Genomic DNA, 18,558 nt, shown 5'->3' on the forward strand with positions numbered 1-18,558 from the left:
TTGGTATCATCTCCTTTAATAATCTCCTATTATAATCTCCTTTAAGTGTTCACGTAAGCACCAGCTTCTGGTATAGACAGGCAGAAAGCAGAGGAGATAAAGGGCGATGTCTGCTAGTCATTGAGTCCCGACGGGCAAACTTTATCCCTCTCATCTCTGTAAATAAAAATTGCAGACTGTTTGCTTTATGCTCGTAAAATGACACGGGGCTGGCTAAATCAAGTAATCCTGTTAATAGTTACCGTCATAAATATATGAAAAACAATGATCTGAGGTTATTTTGTAGGCTGTATGAGTTTAAAGGGTTACTGTGCTGGGATCACAGAGATCAAAGGTAGGTGCATGTTGATCAACTCTTAATCAATAAGTTTTTGGTCAGACGGGATGTTATGTTCATTTTAGGATCATTTAGAACACCAAGCAGGTGCAGTAAGGAACCTGTATGGATCAAACTGGTCTCCAATGAGGTGATTTTTTTTCTTTTTTTAGTTTTTAAATTCTTTTATTTTTTTACCTGAACGACCAATTTATTGGTCAGTGCCTGGGTGCGATTTTGATCCACCAAGTTTTCTTTGGTTGACTACAGGCCTACTCAAAAGGAATCATATTCTAGTCTTGGAGTTAGTGACCCACAGTGTTTGCAAAATCTTAGTCTGAGAATGGCTTGCTGACAAATTGTCTCTAGATGTGAGAAGGTTGCAGATCTCAGTCATTTTAGCGTCTTTTAAGAGTTTTAGCAAAGTCTGGTGTAAGGAAGTCATCATTGTGCTTTTGCAAGTAACTTGCAAGTGCCTTTTTTGCTTTGCTAGCACATTTTATCCTCTTCTCAGTGTCTCCTACTTCTTAACAGTGCTTCAGCCTGCCAATATCTAACTCACTCACCATTGTTTTGCACCATTACCCCCTGTTAAATAAACTTCTTTCACCTTCAACCTAGGCCCATGCTCTGCTTCTGGGTCCTAGTCGGCTAACTGCTTCAATAAAAAGCCCACCCAAAAAAAAAAAAAAAAAAAAAAAAAAAAAAAGGCAAAAAAACTGTATTTCTTTTTTCATTTCATTCTCTGATTCTCTCTAACTTTGGGCGATGGGAGGTAAATCTCAGGCTGTGTCAGTGAGCATGTGTAGCTAGCTAATTCAGTTAGTGAGATGGCAGAAAGGGCAACATTTACTTTGTGGAAGTATCCTCAATATGTTGAATTTCTGGACAAATATACAAGAACAACAGTGACAATTGAAAGACCCTGTGTTGTTTTCATTGAAACAGTAGTGTTTAATGCCGTATACCTGTGCTCAGCTAACTCCCAGATAGAGATTAACGGTGTCATTAATCTCCCTGTATTGCGGTGACAGAAGCATAGGTCTTAAGGGCAAAAAGTCTATTTTTTTAAAAGGAGCAGAGCAAAGGGAGTGGGAACTACAGCTACCATCAGCCCTTGCGTACCCATCACCCATTGAGCCCCACTCGCTGGCTTGATCTAACAGTGTGAAAATGGTGGACTCTACGAGTGGCAAGGAAAAACCATGTGGTAAAGTTTGTAGAGATTCCAGTAGGAAGATGTAAGGAGCAGCTTCCATCCAGAGTTAAGAGTTATTTTGAGATTTTTTTTAAATCATTTTCATTATACTAGGAGGAAAATACAGCAATTTAAAATATAATTATCCCCATCGTTGCAACAACCAACATTGCTGTCATATATATGGATTCAGTTTGAGAATATTGAAGCTTAAGTCTCTTCTAACACTCCAAGGTACTGTAACTACTTAGAGAAAAATGATTTTAACAGCAGCCTTCACCTAAAACAGGAATAACACCTCAGGTAACACAGCCACTGACATCCTGTCTCACCTTGTGTGGCCCTGATGTTTCTGACTTCCAGGATCAGCACAAAGTACTCTAAACCCTCAAAGTTTCCCAGTCTGAGAGAAAGGCCGTCTATGCAACCTCCTCCCTCAGCCAAGGATAAAGTAACTAGAAAAGGAGAGGACACTTACAAAAGAAGAATAACAAAAAGCATGTTGGAATGAAAGAAAAGGATAGACATCTTTTTCACACCCCATTTCTTCACAGAAAAAGAATCTTTCTGTAAAGACACCACAGTTTGTAACAGCTCTGTCACTTCGACATACTGATGCTTGGTGATGCATGGATTCACCTCGCTAATTCTCCAGAGGTGAGAGATCAATACACAAGCTTCAGTCTAGCCTTTTAAAACGAATACCTCACATCACTCTGTGGTTACAAATAAAGCAATGTGATCAAAATACATCTTCACCTTTAAGCCGACAACAGTTCACTGGTCAAGGCCTGCAAAATGTGCCGACTTTTGAGTTATGCAGTCATTTTAAGAAACATTTTTATTGGGAATACTATGTTTTTTTTATTGATTTGTTTTCCTAAAGGGAATCTCTCTGATATCAACATGAAAACTAACTATTTTCAACTAACGAGGGTTGAACTGTCAAAACAGCAAAGATTTCTTCTGCATTTAACATAATTTACTGCTCCAGTTTATTTTTTATTTGATGGCTTTCACCAATGTTATCTCTCCAGAGCAAATAGTTCGACTTAGACCAGATACATGATTGAACAACATCAGACTTTTTGCTCAACACAGCTACCACCATGTCTAAGATCATTTTGAAAAGGAGGACACAACAGATGTTTAGAAAAAAGACTCACAACAGTGAAGTCGGGAACCTTTTAAGTTCATAAATAGGCACTTGAATAGCAGCTATGCCTCCAATAGAAACTAATTAATTCAATCCATCAATACTCAACTGCAAAAATATAATCTGAAATAGTATTTAAGATTAGATTTAAATAATGATCTATTCTTCTTCAACTTTAACAACATCTGCATCATGAGCCTGCCAAGAACTCTCATGATCATATGAGCTGTCAGTTTTGCGCTTTAATAACTTTAAGTAGAGGGAGTAGAGGGCATAGTGTGATGATTCTGTGTAGTTTTCTTGTTTGTGGCTCTGTCTCCTCCTCCCTTTCTGTTTTCTGCAAGGTCTGTGTGAGACAGGGTGAGGCTGACTCTGTTGCAGCAGCTGATTAGACACACCTGTGGTCACTCCGCTAATCAAGCTCCCTTTAAAGGCCAGGTCTGAAGTCAACCACGCTGTCAGATAATTCTGGCTAGTATGGTAGAGCTCTACACCCTTTGTCTCCAGTGTTATTGAGAAGTTTTGAACCGTTTGTGGATTTTTGCTTACCTGTGTTTTATCTGTTGTGCTCAGGTCTCCAGTGTGCCAAGCTGCTGCTCCAGTCTGAAAGATTTTTGCCTCGCCAGCCTGAACCCTGTCTCCACAACCTGCTTTGCTTTTGTTTTTTTGCAATAAACTTTTGTTCAAGATATCTGCCTGCCTCCACCTCTGCTTTGGGGTCCAATTTGAGTAAACTCAACACATAGCTTTCTAAAGGCCGGATCAGACTACACAAATTCAGAAAGATTTAAGTCCGACTGCGACATCGCAGCTTGTCAAAACTCAGGCCCGATTTTGAGAATCGGGAGCGACAAACCGTCTTGTAGTTTGACATAACTGACGACACGTCCAAGACTCCGTACGATTCCTTAATGAGCACAATTCAACAAGACTAGCATGTCAGAATTTTTCATACATTGTTGTCTAGTTTGACACCCTGACGTGACATTATTGACGTGAATCCTGACGTTTAACAACAGGAGAACATTTGCTCATTATCTTTGCATCATCATTTACAAGATTTACCACTTTAATCCCCTTTTATTCCCTAAAACTAATGTGTACATTTTATTTCATTTTATTTACGTTATCACATGCATACCTTAAGTTCTATCTGAAGGAGAGCCTGTCCATATTGTCCTCCTTTTGATACATCCATACTTATTATCCATAATCCAATCCATAATTGTTATTTTCCTTATTTTTTGAGCAAAAAGACCGCTACAATCACATAGAGCTCTTATGTTTTAGAGTGATCGACACTCTTTGGACCACCCCCCGACAACCTGTGAACTCATACTCAGCATACGCGGAGACAGTGGTGACGTCAGCATACGCTGACCGGTCCCGACCAATCTTGTAGTGTGGCCAGGCTGTCGGCCAAGACGGGACAAGATTTTGGTTGCATAGTCTGACATGGGGCCATTGTGAACGACCAAAAGAATCGTGTAGTCTGAGCCACCCTTAAGGCCCAGCTAAATTGGAGGCCAACAGAGGTCAGCAAAATCATGGTCCAATACAATGTTAAGCTGTGATAGCCATATTTCATTTTTGACCTGAATAATCAGTATAATCAAAGCAACATTAAAAAAAAAAATGTATTTACGCTGTCGTACAATCTAAACTTTTCCAAAATGTACTGTCTTTTCTTTCAACAGGATTACCTTTTTGGTAGAGTTAATAATGTGGATGGGCACGCTGAACATTATTTGGAAAGTAATGTCAGACTTCATAGCTAAACCATAGAGTGCACAAATGTTAGGGTTGCAGAAGAGACTGAGAAAACTTGATTGTCTAATCATAATTGTAAAAAGTGATATGTGGGTTTTGAGTGGCAGAAATGAAGTGAAAATGGGCCCAACACTTGGGCTAACTAAAAAGGTGGTAAAAATGGGTGCAAATTTGCAAAAATTCATAAATTGTGGAAAAAGTGGGTTAATGTCAAATGGGCAGAAAAGAGTGGGAAAAAGGGGGCAAAAATTGGCAAAAGGGGAAAAGCAGGAAAATTTGCTAGAAAATTTACTGAGAAGGGGTTTAAAACTGTTAATTTTGGCAGCCATTTTAAATTTTAGTTTTAGTCTTTAGATACTTTTTTTTTAAGTTTTAGTCACATTTTAGTCATTTCTAACTTTTTTAGTTTCAGTCTAGTTTTAGTCAACAAGAAGTCCTCACATTTTAGCCTTTGCTTTTAGTCCAAGCATTTATTTTCTTACCTAAATCTGGTACCAAGTCATGTTATTGTATTTGATTCACCCTGCCAAACCTGGGTTCCTGCTTTCTACAGCTGAGAGGCAGAATAGCTGCTAATGCATTGTTTTTTGACAGATTTACCCACAGTGAAGAAATATCATGTATTTTGAATGTCCGGCAAAAAATACTTTAAGTTTTAGTCTACTTTTAGTCATTTTGACAGAAACTAAACTTGTTTTTTGTCAGTTTTAGTCATCACAGATCTATTTTTGTTTGTCTTAGTCTATGTTTTGTCTTGGAAAAAAAAAGCTATCAACAAACATTTTTAGTCATAGTTTTAGTCAACAAAAATAACACTGGTTTTAAAGTGGGGAAAAAGTAACCTGACACGCTTCAATAGGAAACATTTGAGAAAAGGCAGAGGCTTTGAAAAAAACTCAGAGTGTGACTGGGTGAACATTCTGTCTGTCACATCTCTACGGGCCAATCAGAGCAACAAAACATGTGACATAGCTGCTATCGAGCTGCGCGTGCGCAGCCACTGAGGAATAACGTAAAACATGGCGACTAAAGACATGTAAGTACTTGACTTTTGTGCTTTTTGAAAAGAAAACAACTCACTGCTGTTCTTTGTTCTTCTTTTAACAAAGAAATGTCGTCAAGTTCTGATAAAACTGGCGCTTTAGCAGCGCTAATCGCTACGCTAATCTCTTCCTCCATAACTGCACCAGCTCTTGCTGCTGCTTGTTTACATCACGACTCTGCCGTGCCTGAAAGTACTGCCCCTCATTGCTGATTGGTCCTGTCACTTTCTAACCGGGCCCAAACGGTTCAGATGGGAGCTTTGCAAGATGGATTCGCCAGTGAAAAACAAGGAAACAGGCGTATCCATCTGCTTTGCAAGGTTAGGGACAAAGGGCATAAGAAATAAGCATGAAACAATATTTTCAACATTAGAACCCCATAAAATCTCAACACTCTTCATCTGCTGTTACTGTAAGAAAGGATGCCAGTACCCTGGCCCTGAAGTTTTTCAGGGGCCCAGCAAATTCTGTGGACAGGCCTGGTATAGATCCTGTAAAACACAATCACTTGATATCCAAATGCTTGAAATGCACCACTAATGCACAATGTAAACGGGGACAAAGACTTCCAGGATTTCAAATATTTTGTTACCACATTTTAAAATGATGACACAATACACAAGGTAACATAAAATTGAGTGCCTCAGGTTTTTTTCTTTTTGTTCTTGTGGTATAAAAATAGATGTAGTTATTATTTGATTTTTAATGTAAGCGTATCAAAGTTTGAAATTCACTTTGCTATGAAAGCCCTTGCACACACCCCAAAAAAGGGGCCCTTCTATTCTTTTCCAAACACTCAAACATCAAATTGCTTAATCAGTCAGAAAAACATTGATCCTCTAGATCATAAACTTGAGAAAAAGGCAGGCCAAACATTATGTTATGAGAGAAATTTAAGTCATTACACTCCACAGACAGGTGGCAAACTTAAATCCAAGAATCACTTTGGTGACATAGGAACATACATCTCCATCCTTTATCTGCTATCTTATTATCCAACATATCTTGGCCTTTGAAACAAGAGGACAGTTCCCAAGCTTCAGAGACAATATCAACATTCTATGATAGTTGATGCATGTTTTTTGAGTATGATTCAAACATCATGTTTGTGCAGAGTTTCTGCTCTTATGCATGAATAATACATGCACACAGACAACACTAACAAGTGTTCATGTCTTTCTTAAAAAAGACCACATGAATAAATGCAAAAGAAAACATGAAATGGTACTTTTATCTCATATGCTGAATAATATATCACAGGAAAATGTGATTAAATCATTTACATTCATTATAAAAGTTACTCAAGTAGTGCAACAAATTGATAAGAACCAATAAACACTGCATGCTAATGAGTATGACGAAGAAGTTTCAGGTGTTAAACAGGTTGCAGCGACACTGCCTACCTTTTCTCAAAAGTGCTCCAAACACTTCACACAGCAAGCGTTAAGTGAGAAGACAGGATCACACAGTTAGGAAGTGTTGGGGGGCAATACACACAAATGCACAGACACACATACCTACAGAAGCACATATTTTTTGCAAGACTAGATCTTACAGCATAATATTGCAGTCTGGATCGGGGGGAGGAATTAGATCTCCTAAAAACCGCAGGGGATAATTAACAAACAGGGGAAGGATAAGACAGCTGACCAATCAAGGAGCTCACAGTTGTTACTGTCAGTCACTTTGGGGTGGCTTAAAAAAGTATTATCAATCATTATCAAAAGGACTTTATCCAAGAATAGATTACACACCTTGCTATGGAGTCCCATATGCCTTTGCTTTCACCAGTTTCACTTAAAAGATCCTCATTGATCTTATCTGCTTTTTTCTGGACCTACAGAGAAAAAGAAGACACAAAACAGTGATTTCATTATAGACTGTGATAAATTCATTGCTATTTTTTAACTTGAAGATCAATTTAGTCTGTGTTTGAAAAAAACATCCTATTAAATTAGAAATCTAAAATAATAAATGAATGTCAAAAAACACTCACTCTGACTTTGATGATCTTACTGTGGAAACTGTTCAGTACCACTATGACATCCCCAGTGTCTGCAGGGGAATCTGTCCCATCGTGCCTGATAAAGGGGAGAAAGTGGTCACTGTAACTAAGAATGAAACCAACTGATTGATTACATTTGAACCGCGGGCATGCAACTAGATGGTTAAACACAACCAAGGCTTCATATGGATAATACCCCATATCATGTAACTGACACTGATCATCTTTAGGTCATGGCTACACCTTTGGTCTTCAACTGCTTTTGAAAGAATGTCCAAGAGTTCCAAGCTCTCTGATCTGAGAGGAAGACAGTTCCTAAATTTAAGAGCAGCAACCTTAAGCACATATCTCCTTAAGTCTAAAGTTTTTGTTTTCAGATCTTAGGTTCCTACTGGAATTGTACAGCTTCAGCGGCTCCCCATCCTGTGCTTTATATGAAATTATAAGAATAAATACAGCATTTATGTGTAGATGGGAGTAAATGAAGATTTGGGCTTGTAACGTCATAGGGTGTTGTTTGATATCACTGATGTGCAACTTTTTCACCTTCACTTCCACTGCAGTGATGGATGCTAAACTGGTGCTAATGTTGCTTACTGGACTTTTGGCTTGAATATTTACAGTGCCTATAAAAAGTATTTACCCCCTCTGATGTTTAACACTTTTGTTGATTTTATAAATCAATCATGATCAATATAATTTGGAAAATTGGCAAAGAATCCTCTTTAATGTCAAACTGAAAACAGATTTCTACAAACTAATGCCAATTATATAAAAAATATGCTAAGTAAAGTAAGTGACTGCATAAATATTCACCCCCTTTAAAATGAATGACCTAATTCAACAGCAAAAATTGGTGCTAACAGTCCCACAATTAGTGAAATGCTGACCACCTGAGTGCAGTGAATGTGTCCCAGGTGCTTGTAGATTAAGAAAACCGGCGTCTGGAAGGTCCAGTCACTGATAAATCATGACACCATGAAGACAAAAGACCGCCAAGCAGCTCAGAGAACAGGTTATTGAAAAGTATAAGTCAGAGGATGAATAAATAAATAAATAAAATTTCTAGGCACTGAACATCCCCTGAGTTTAGTTAGATTCCTCATTGAGAAATATAAGTAATATGACCCATGTAAAAAGCTGCACAGAAAAGGTTTAAAAAATACAAGGTGAATGTTTTGAAGTGGCTGAGTCAAAGCCCAGATGTCAATCCATTAGAAAATTTGTGGCTGGACTTGATAAGGGCTGTTTGCGCCTGATCTCTGTGCAACCTGACATAGCTTGAGACGTTTTGGAAGAAGAATGGAGTACTATAGCAGCATCCAGATGCGCAGGCCTGATAGAGACCTATCCACACAGACTCAGGGCTGTGTTTGCAGCCAAAGGTGCATCTACTAAATACTGACTTGAAGGGCCTGAATATTTATGCAGTCACTTATTTCACATTAAATATATTTATCTAACCGACATTACTTTGTAGAAATTTGTTTTCACTTTGACAGTAAGGGTTTTTTGTTGATGTTGTCAAGAAAACAAAATTACACTGACCATGATTGATTTATAAAAAACAATAAAAGGGTAAAACATCCAAGGGGTTGAATATTTTTTATAAGCACTTTTTACAAGCTTCTTTAAAAGACGTTCCTTTAACTCAAACTGCAATTAAACTGAATCATACCTTTCTATGATTTCTTCTTATTGTGAGCTTGTTCTTCATAAGTACTGCTTAGACCTGTCATTTATTAATGACTGAGAAAAGATCTTTGGAGACGTATCTGAGATGCTTCCAAGTCTCTGAGTAGGCAGAGATATGTATGTGTTTGATTGATAGGTGAGCTGGTGGGGGCAGAGAGATATGATGTAAACAAACAGACAGCTTTTAACCAGGAAACTGAAGAATATGTAGCAGACCATTTAGCATTCAAACACAGCCAAAGCTGATATTTGCAGGGACATTTTTAGACATCTCTAGAGCCTGTGCATTCATCAGAGCTGATTGCAGCAAACAGTTATATGGCCACTTTTTCTAATGCTTTTATGATGTGTATATATATATATATATATATATATATATATATATATATATAGACTAAAGCTCTTGCTGAGCCAATTAGCCTGATATCTGTTTTAATCATATGCTTGAGTCCACCATCTGAGGACAGTGACTGAAATTGATTCACATTATAGACAAAGCAAGGGTGTAAAAAAAATCTACAATATGGCCTCCTCTAATGAAATAGAAAGCAGCCAATGGACCGAGCACTGACTCAAGAGGAAAGCAGAGACTGGGATAGCTGCTGACCATATTCATTATCCTCAATCATCATTAAGAATCGCTGTTCCTTTATTTTTCCCACCAGTACTGCCCAGCCATGCTGTACAGACTGGTAAATTTAAATGAGAAAGTCTGAATAGTATTGATTGTGTAACACTGGCCTTTCACTGTAACTGTTTTAGGACTGATTTGCCCGATAGAGAATGTGTTTTGGCAGGCGAAATCTGCAGGGACTGATGGTGAAGCACCAGAGAGCAAACCCCAGGAACAGATGAGCAATAGGCTAAGATGCACAGCAAACCATTACGACCCTTGTGCTTACTAAAGGCAAAAAACTAACCTTATCACTATGATAAATGCCCCCCCTCCAAGTGCAATTTTCCCCCCTCTATGCTCAAATTCTACTTGTGTTTTCCCCCCACTCTGCTGTCACCAATGCAACTCACCCTTTAGGGCTTGTGTTAGAAAGCACCAGAGATCAATCCGTATCCTCACTCAGAGGAGAAAGGAGAGTGGGCCGTCTCATTCATCGCTGTCAGCGCGAGGCACGGCAGCAGCACAGGCTGCAAGAGGAAAGCGCAGGCTGTGGGAGCGGAGAGTGCGGACACTCCCACAAGCCTGTGATCGGCCACCTAACCAGAGCAGAGTGCCGCTAACCACAAGAATAATGACACTGCCAAGGTGAAAAATGACATCACCTCTTTGCTTCACCTGGAGGATTGGGGAATAAATCTTGGTTGTCTGATATGATTCCAAAGGAACCGAGGGCTGTATGTGTCCTAAATCTTATGTGAGGAGAGCCAGAGAGGACAATATCTGTGATTGTAGGCACAAACTAGTATGAGGCAATTCAGCTGACCATGTAAACTAAAACATATGGCTAGGATTTGAGGCTGTTAGCTCAAAATAACAATAAAACTGTTAATCTTTTTATTTTGTTTTGATTTTAAATGTTAAGCCAGGAGTTTCTTGAAAAAAAAGTTAGAATTTTTGTTGGATAAAAACACAAAGCAGTGCAGCACATTTTAATTAAACTAAAAGTGCCATATTAAAAGAATAAAAAGCTTGAAATACTGCGTTTTTCTGAAAAATGAATCACCCAAACTCAAGCACAACACAGTTTCCATTTGTCCTGGGAAATTAGATGACGCCAACGCACTCTGTCTCGTTTATGAAGCCTTTGACACCGACACCGTGCAAACGAAAACATGTTCTGCTGCAGATATTTTGCTGTCTGAGGTGGACGGCGTGGCAGGTGACCGGCTGAATCATCCCTCCACTCTGTCTTCTCTTTAATAGCACCGCTCTCCTCCCACTTGTCTCTCTCCCCTCTGTAGTGAACACAACTCCCTGCACTCATCAAAACCTTGAGCTGCTACAGTGTCAGCAGCTCTGTGTGTTACCATAGCGATGGGTTTCATAGCCACCGGTATGAAATATAAGAGGTAGCTCGGAACAGCCTTGATGTTGAGCTACTGATGAAGCCCCCTAATTAGCATCATTACTTTAAAGACTGTTTCCAAAATATGTTAATATCTGTGAGGAGTGAGGCAGAAAAGACAACGACGACAGTCAGGGATACTCACGAGAGAATCTGATAGATGTCCTCTGATCTCCCTTTGCGTAATCTCAGAGTCCATGCACCAGGGTTTGCTTTCAGCTGGAAATACCCCTGTTGAGGAAGAAACACCAAACTGTTTTATTTTCAAACTTAATGTTTAAGTTTATTATAGCTACAGAAAGCTGGTGCAAAGACGGTTCAAATAGGAAAATTACTCATCACTTAAGTTACAAGAGAATGTTTGAATGTTGAATATTGGCAGAACCTAGACAGGTAACTGAACCTAAAAGTTACAAGAATCCAAAAATCTGTTGTTTCTTGACCACAGATTGCACCATTTTGGTAGAATGGCCCACAGCACATACGATTGTATTCTATTAACTTAACAAAGCTGTGCCACAAAATAAAATGCAAATAATACATCATATCTCCCGAATGCTCTTTTTGTCTACAGGAATGTGTTTTTGAACAGGGCAGTGTTAAAATAAAATGGCAAACAACCCATATATGCCCTGGAAATGTACCTTGTAACAAAATAAAAATCAATATAGGCTACTATGTACCACATACAGTAAGCATTTATTCTCACTTTTACTTGTAGACAGTTAGTTTCGTTCCAAAATCTGCCTAAGCTATATATCCTTTATTTACATCAGTAAAAAGTCCCAGTGCTCTCATAGGAGGACTTGCTGTTAAGCAGTGTTGAAGCTTGTTACTGTTGGTAACATTTCAAATTTACACGCCATATCAAGCATAAATAAACAAGTTTAAATCACCAAATTTGAGGGGGTTTTTTTGTTTGTTTTTTTTTAGCTTGAACAGCTTTGTGTTGAGAGTGGCTGGAAAGCATTTTGGTGAGAATGATGGCTATCTCGAATTGACACTCATAACTTTAGTAATCACTTTTTGTGATCACAGGATGAAGACAAAATGTCCACAAATGCGACTAACAGGAATAAGTTCTGCAAAATTGATTGTAATGGTGCAGGGAGCCTAAAATGTAATGTTCTCATACCAGGATACTGGGATTTTGGGGGTTTACTTGGTAACATTGTCAATTAAAATATATTATTTTCAAAGTAAAAATTACAGTGACTGTGTTGCTAATAGTTAAAATTTACAAAATGTGTTAAAAGTGGTAGAAATGGGCAAAAAAGAATTGGTGAATAGGGGTTACTTAAGTGACAAATACTTGGTGAAACATGGCATAAATGAGTTCAAAGCAGCAAAATGGAAGAAAACTGGCATAAATGGGTTGAGAAGGTAAATAAGCAAGGGACAAAAATGGGCTGAAAAATGGTGAAAAGCAATTAAAGTGTGGCAGAAAGCAATAAAAGTGGCGACAGAGGCAAACTAGGGTAAAAAGTGAAAAAAATGGGCAGCTTAAGTAGTCAAAAAGAGTTAATAGCAACAACTTATCAAGAGTGGGAAACACTGGAATAAAAGGGGTGAAAATGGGTTACAGAGTGGCAAAAATGAGGAAAAAGTGGTAAACAATTTAAAAGAAGCAAAAATTGAATGAAAGTGGCAGAAATTGGTTAAATAAGGCAAAATGGCTAGTTAAAGTAGGGAAAAGGTGTTGAGAAGTAACAAAAATATGTTAAAAGTGGGAGAACTGACATAAAAGGGGTGAAAAGGGGTTAAAGAGTGGAAAAAAGAGTAAAAAGTGGTAAAAACAAGTTAAAAGAAGCAAAAACTGAATAAAAGTAGCAGAAATGGGTTAATTAAGGCAAAAATGGTTAGTTATAGTAGGGAAAAGGGGTTGAGACGTAGCAAAAATATGTTAAAAGTGGGACGAATGGCAAAAATTGGTTAAAAGATGCCAAAACAGGTAATTTGTGGAAAAAGTAAGGAAAAAATGGGCAGAAACAGTTATGAAAAAGCGTTAAAACGTAGCAGGAATAAGCAAATCAAACATCAGAAACCAGTAATAACTTGAAACACTTGTCATTTCCACAATTAAATAACCGGTAGCCAGGATGCTAACACCAATGCTAATGATTCATGCACTGGTATCATCAATAAATCACAACAGGGGGAGACCATTCACCGTGTTTTTCAGGGGCCCAGCCAATTCTGTGGGCAGGCCTGCTAAAGAGTAATGAGTCTGCCATCTTTGATAATTATGATGGCTATGCTGCCTGTAAAACTGTCTTAGCAACTCTAGTATTATAGAACGCTGCTCACCAGGTTAGCCATGACGATGGTGTCGTACATGAGCGGGTCTCTACTCATGCCGAGGGTAAACTGTAGCCCGCGGGGAGGCTGCCCAGTCGACAGGTCGAAGCAATGACCCTCCAGCAAGAGATGCTCCAGCTCATACTCTGCTGCCACAACTCCGCTCACCTGGCGAGGGCCACAAATTACAGAGGAGAGGAAAAAAGACAACAACAACAACAGGGGAGTGATTAATACAAAGCACTTTGTCTCTTAAAGAGGTGAGAATAATAAGATTGCTGGAGGGGAATGATTAAAGCGCAGGATACCTCCTGCAGGTGGATGTTATCTAAGTCATGAGGGCTGCTGACTGCCTGAACCATCCAGCTCTCTGGTGTGATCATATTTAGAGTGAGGAGGGGAGACTCTGGGAGATCTGAGAAGCGGGCAACTGGACCTGGAGAAACTGTGTCGTTGGCCAAGAAATTTACATCAGACTCCAAGACGAAGCGGTAAAAGCTGTGAAAAGACAGGACAATTAAAGTTTAAGTGCTTACTCTCTGATTGCCCACCGACATTAAATCTATCAGAGTAGAGGAGTGTTGAATATCCTGCCGGACTTTGGCCACTGTACTGAGTTGACAATTCTCCCCAACAAAGGCAAAGTCCTCCTAAGCAAAGCACAGAAATCATGACATGTTGTGCAACAGTCTTCTTTTCTAGGACAGGAGAGACATGCTCTGTTGTGACAGCTCGGTATATACAATCTCTTCAAAGTGAGGAATCTAATACTATTACTGACAGTGTTCCTGCTCAGCCAATAACAGAAACATATGCAGCAGTCTTTGCACCAGAAATGTTCCCTTTCTCCATCATTACTCAGAGCTGGTGCAGACGCTAGCTCTGGGCTAATCTCTATGCTAATTGCATTTCTTGAGCGCACCCTCTGACACTGAGGAGTCATAATGAGTGTCGCTAACATAGCAAATGATAAACATTACCAATGCTAATTCGTTTTATTCTGAATGTTTTCTTACATTCAAAGGTGTATCATCACATTTCTTATTCACATGGAATTCTCCAAAGTTAATCCCCACCACAGCAACTGTGCTTCCATGAATGTGAACAGGGCAGTTACAGAGGGGCTGTTAGCTCCCGACTGAGATGGAAACCACTATCACAGTGAAGGAATGTGAGAAGGTAAAGGAAAAGGAGGAAATATTATGACACAAGGGGCTCCCTAGCTTGATCTGTTTGTGAGATGGATGATTTTCTGAAGGAGTAAAAGTGAGAGAAAGAAGAGGAGCAGTCCTGTGGTCTCAGAGAAGTATCAGCTGAGTTGGAAAAACTAGTGGCACTGGATGAGATTTGTGTGTTTTCACAAATAGATAGCCAAGTTTGCGGCTCTGCAAGGGACAGTAAATTCTGAATTTGTAACTTTTGTGGTAAAAAAACTCATCTGCTTTTTAAAACTTGACATCTTCCTTTTAGTGAAACAGAGCTTTTTTTTGGTACATTTTTCAAACATTTTTTAACATTTAAAGCTTATCAATTCGCAAAGTTAAAAGTTCCATGCACATTGACTCAAAAAAAAAATCTCACCAATTGTAAAAAAAAGAGGACTGTTAGGTATATGTCCTCTACCTGAATTAGGAAGGACCATTTCAAGTCAAACTACTTTTTAAGTAACGTGACAACCAAGCAGACTGTTTCATCTGAGTAACTGGAAGGGCAGAACCTTTGAAAAATAAATTTAAAGATAATTAGCTTGACATTCAGTCTCAATCATTACAGGCCAATCACAGAGAACAAACTTATGACAGAGTAGGCCTGTGCTGCTCCAGAGACTAAACTTAGCAGCAGTAGCAGCCTCTGTGCTGACTATTAGTGGAGCAAGTTGGGGAAACAACCTCAGGCCGAAGCTCTTAGGGGAAGAGCATAAATGTATTTTCCAGGAAGAAAAGCTTTCTGTGTGCTCCACTTTCAATGAAGAAATGTTGTCCATTTCTGATGAAACTGTTGCTTTAGCTCCATCAATGCTAATTTCTTCACAGGCAGCCATTGTATACTGCCATGCAGTACAACTAAACTCAGCCTGTAACTATCATAAAGTCATGCCAATGCTGACCAGGAGAAGATTTCAGTGAGGTTCTTTGCTCTTCTTGTTATAAAGAAATGTGGTCACATTCTGACAAAAACTGCTGCAACATTCAAGTTTATCACTCCGCTGGCAGCCATTGTTTACTGGCCTGCAGTATGTCCAAATCCTGCCCATAGCTTCAGCCATGTTATCCTTAAATAACTGACTGGACCGATCTGTTCTCAGAATGGGCACAATTGTTTCATATTGGAGCTTTGTAAGATTGATCTGCCTGATGAGCGATGACAGATATGGAATCTGCAATTCTTTGGCTTGTATGACCGTGATGAAGGCTGCATGCCGAAACATGTCGATCTAATAAAGTTGTTCTCTAAACTGCAAGTGTTGTTGAAGATTTCTGTTCTCTTCAATTCTTTGGCTTTGCAAGGTTATTTTAATCTTGCAAAGCCAAACCCTTAACCCTAACAACATGGCAAATGGTTCTGCTGGAGATGAAAGTTTCTTGGGAAGACCAAATGGAGGAGGACAAGTAAGAGGAGCTGGCGAATGCCAAAGCAGGGGATGGCAGACTGATGCAACCCCATCGAGGTCTGTTGCAGAGGTTTCGCTGGCCGGTCACAAATCAGGGCACTCGAGATGCTGGGAGTGAATGGACTGCACAACAAAGGGGGAATCAGAGACACTGCAAAAAAGGCGTCAAGATGGCTGTGGATCAAGCGGAGTGATCTGTGGACACCAGCTACTCAGACACAAGTTGGGGTCTGATCAACCTCACCTGGGCCTCATGTAGGGATAGGCAATTAATCAAATATTAGATTTTTTTTACTTTTTTTTGCAGCAGATGTTATATATGACATATCATGCAATCATCCAGATGCCATTTTTTAAGAATAGTCCACAAAAAATCCTACCCTCTCCTTTTCTGCACTTTTTTCTTATTAAATACAAGAATGACAAAAACCTTTCAATGCAACAGTTAATTTCCAATTTGCAATACAAGTCAAAATAATCAGAATTAGACACTTTTAAAGAATTGTTCAGCCCTTGTTTAGGAATAAAAGAAAGTTAGGGAATAATCCCATATCAAATCACAATTGCAATATTGAGGAAAGAAATCAGTGATGTGTCTGAGTCACACCAAGTGGTGTTTGTGAAGAACTTTTTGAGAATTAATGGCAATAATTTGAATAAAAATCACAATGTTTACTCACAGATGGGTTGGGATGCCCATCTTAGTCTAACAGCTTGAATCTAACACAGTCCTTCTTGGTTTGTTGTTTTCAGCTCTGTGTTCACCCTGATGGGACAGTGCTTCCTTCAGCTTGTTTATGTCTCACTCAAAGGTTCAAACAGCTTTCATCTACCTCAGCCCCACCCTCTGTAACCATCCGCACTGCCAACATGTGGGAGAAGAGATGGCTCCAATCACCGAGGGACGCTGTATGTAGTAGTACATAGGAGTTTACAATCCAAGGATAAACAGTGCTTTTGTTCTAATTTTTATTTTGATCTATAAAACCTCAAATAATGAGAAACGAATCAGCTTTGGGCTGCATGCCTGAATATAGACAAGGTCTACAAATGGCTGCACTTTGTTGCCATACTGAGGGAAGGGTAGTGAAGAAGGAGAGGTAGTGTGATTTCTTATGGCCTAAGAAACTGGTGCTCAAGTGAGACATTGACTGGACATCTCTGTCATCTTGTCACACAAGCTTATAATAATTGGTTATGGGCTGTGATATTCTAGAAGAGTAACCCAGCTTTGATTGCTGGCTTTCATTTTACTCTAATGTGAAAATACAATATCTCCATTTGTATGAAAAACTCTATGGAACAGGACATGTGACAAGTTGAAGAGGAATTGTTCTGAAGAATTTTGTAATATTTCAATCACATTGGCCCCTAACAGAGCTCAAGAAAGGTTGTACAGTTAACCATTCCCTCAAACAAATCAAGTCTAAACTCTTTGGATGTTTTCAGATGTTAAGCATTGAAAAAGAAAACATGTCAGCCATTTCAGAAAAGCCAAACTCTTCAGCCCATTACAGAACAAATTAAAAAAGAAAACACTTCAAATCACATAATGACTAACATTCACTCTCTGGTGCGAATGTTAATGGGCAATATCAACCTTTCATTTGTTTTTTTTGTTTTTTTAAGCTTTTTTTACTGTTTGGCGTCGTGAACCACAGCAGTGCAAGCTGTGAGCAATTTACCCAGAGATGCAAGGGGAGGCCCAAAGCAATAAGGTGGTGTTATTAAGCAGATTGAATCTGAGCAGTATAATCTTACAAAGGGAAGGAGCAAGGCGGAGATGCTAACTCTGCAGTGGTCAAGAGGATACACAAACAAGCCAAACAGGAAAATTTAATTACTGCTGGAGCAGCTGCTTACCTCTTGAGGGGCATCTCAGACAACTTGGCCCTGCAATTCATAAACACCTGAAGTCTCACATTGACCACTTGACTGAGCACCTGCAGGGGTCACAGAAGACGAGACCCAATTAGAAATCACAAGCAAAGGGGAGCCCAGCCTAGCACTTAGGCACAAGACTAAATGTGTCTTTTTTCATGGAACAAAAAAAGACTAAATGGATCTTGCAGTTGTGCTAATTATTTCACAGAATTTTGAGAGGTCTTTAACAACAAAGCATCTTTATATAACATCTATCATGAGATGTGCTTTAATAACAGTGAAGAAAAAGCATCTGTGAGTGGCTTCTGGCTTTTATAGACCATCCCTGAAGCTTATTTTATGAATGATGTTCTCTATGTTTTACTGGGCTCCTCTAATAAAAGTGAACACTGCAAACAACAGCTACTGAAAAGCTGCTGTCTCACTTGCTGTCCTTAATGGGCCAGTGGCTCATGTTTTCTTATTTAACTGAGTCAAAAACTCCATCATGTAAGGTTTTCGCATTTATTTTCACTCATTGTACTCTTGAGGTATCTTTTTGTTATCACAGCATTACAAATC

General features: G+C 39.0%; 1 protein-coding gene across 1 annotated transcript in view; it reads right to left on the minus strand.

Annotated features, from left to right (window-relative positions):
• Positions 1-18,558, minus strand: part of uggt2 (UDP-glucose glycoprotein glucosyltransferase 2) — a 72,372-nt gene that overhangs the window by 21,201 nt on the left and 32,613 nt on the right. Inside the window, exons 27-32 of the mRNA XM_041807191.1 lie at positions 17,977-18,056; positions 13,811-14,000; positions 13,512-13,670; positions 11,350-11,435; positions 7,480-7,564; positions 7,238-7,320 (exon numbers count right to left, since the gene is read on the minus strand). Of these exons, the coding sequence (XP_041663125.1) occupies positions 7,238-7,320; positions 7,480-7,564; positions 11,350-11,435; positions 13,512-13,670; positions 13,811-14,000; positions 17,977-18,056 (683 nt within the window). The remainder of the gene's footprint in view (positions 1-7,237; positions 7,321-7,479; positions 7,565-11,349; positions 11,436-13,511; positions 13,671-13,810; positions 14,001-17,976; positions 18,057-18,558) is intronic.

This window comes from Cheilinus undulatus, linkage group 15, assembly GCF_018320785.1.
Source record: "Cheilinus undulatus linkage group 15, ASM1832078v1, whole genome shotgun sequence".
NCBI lineage: Eukaryota > Metazoa > Chordata > Actinopteri > Labriformes > Labridae > Cheilinus > Cheilinus undulatus.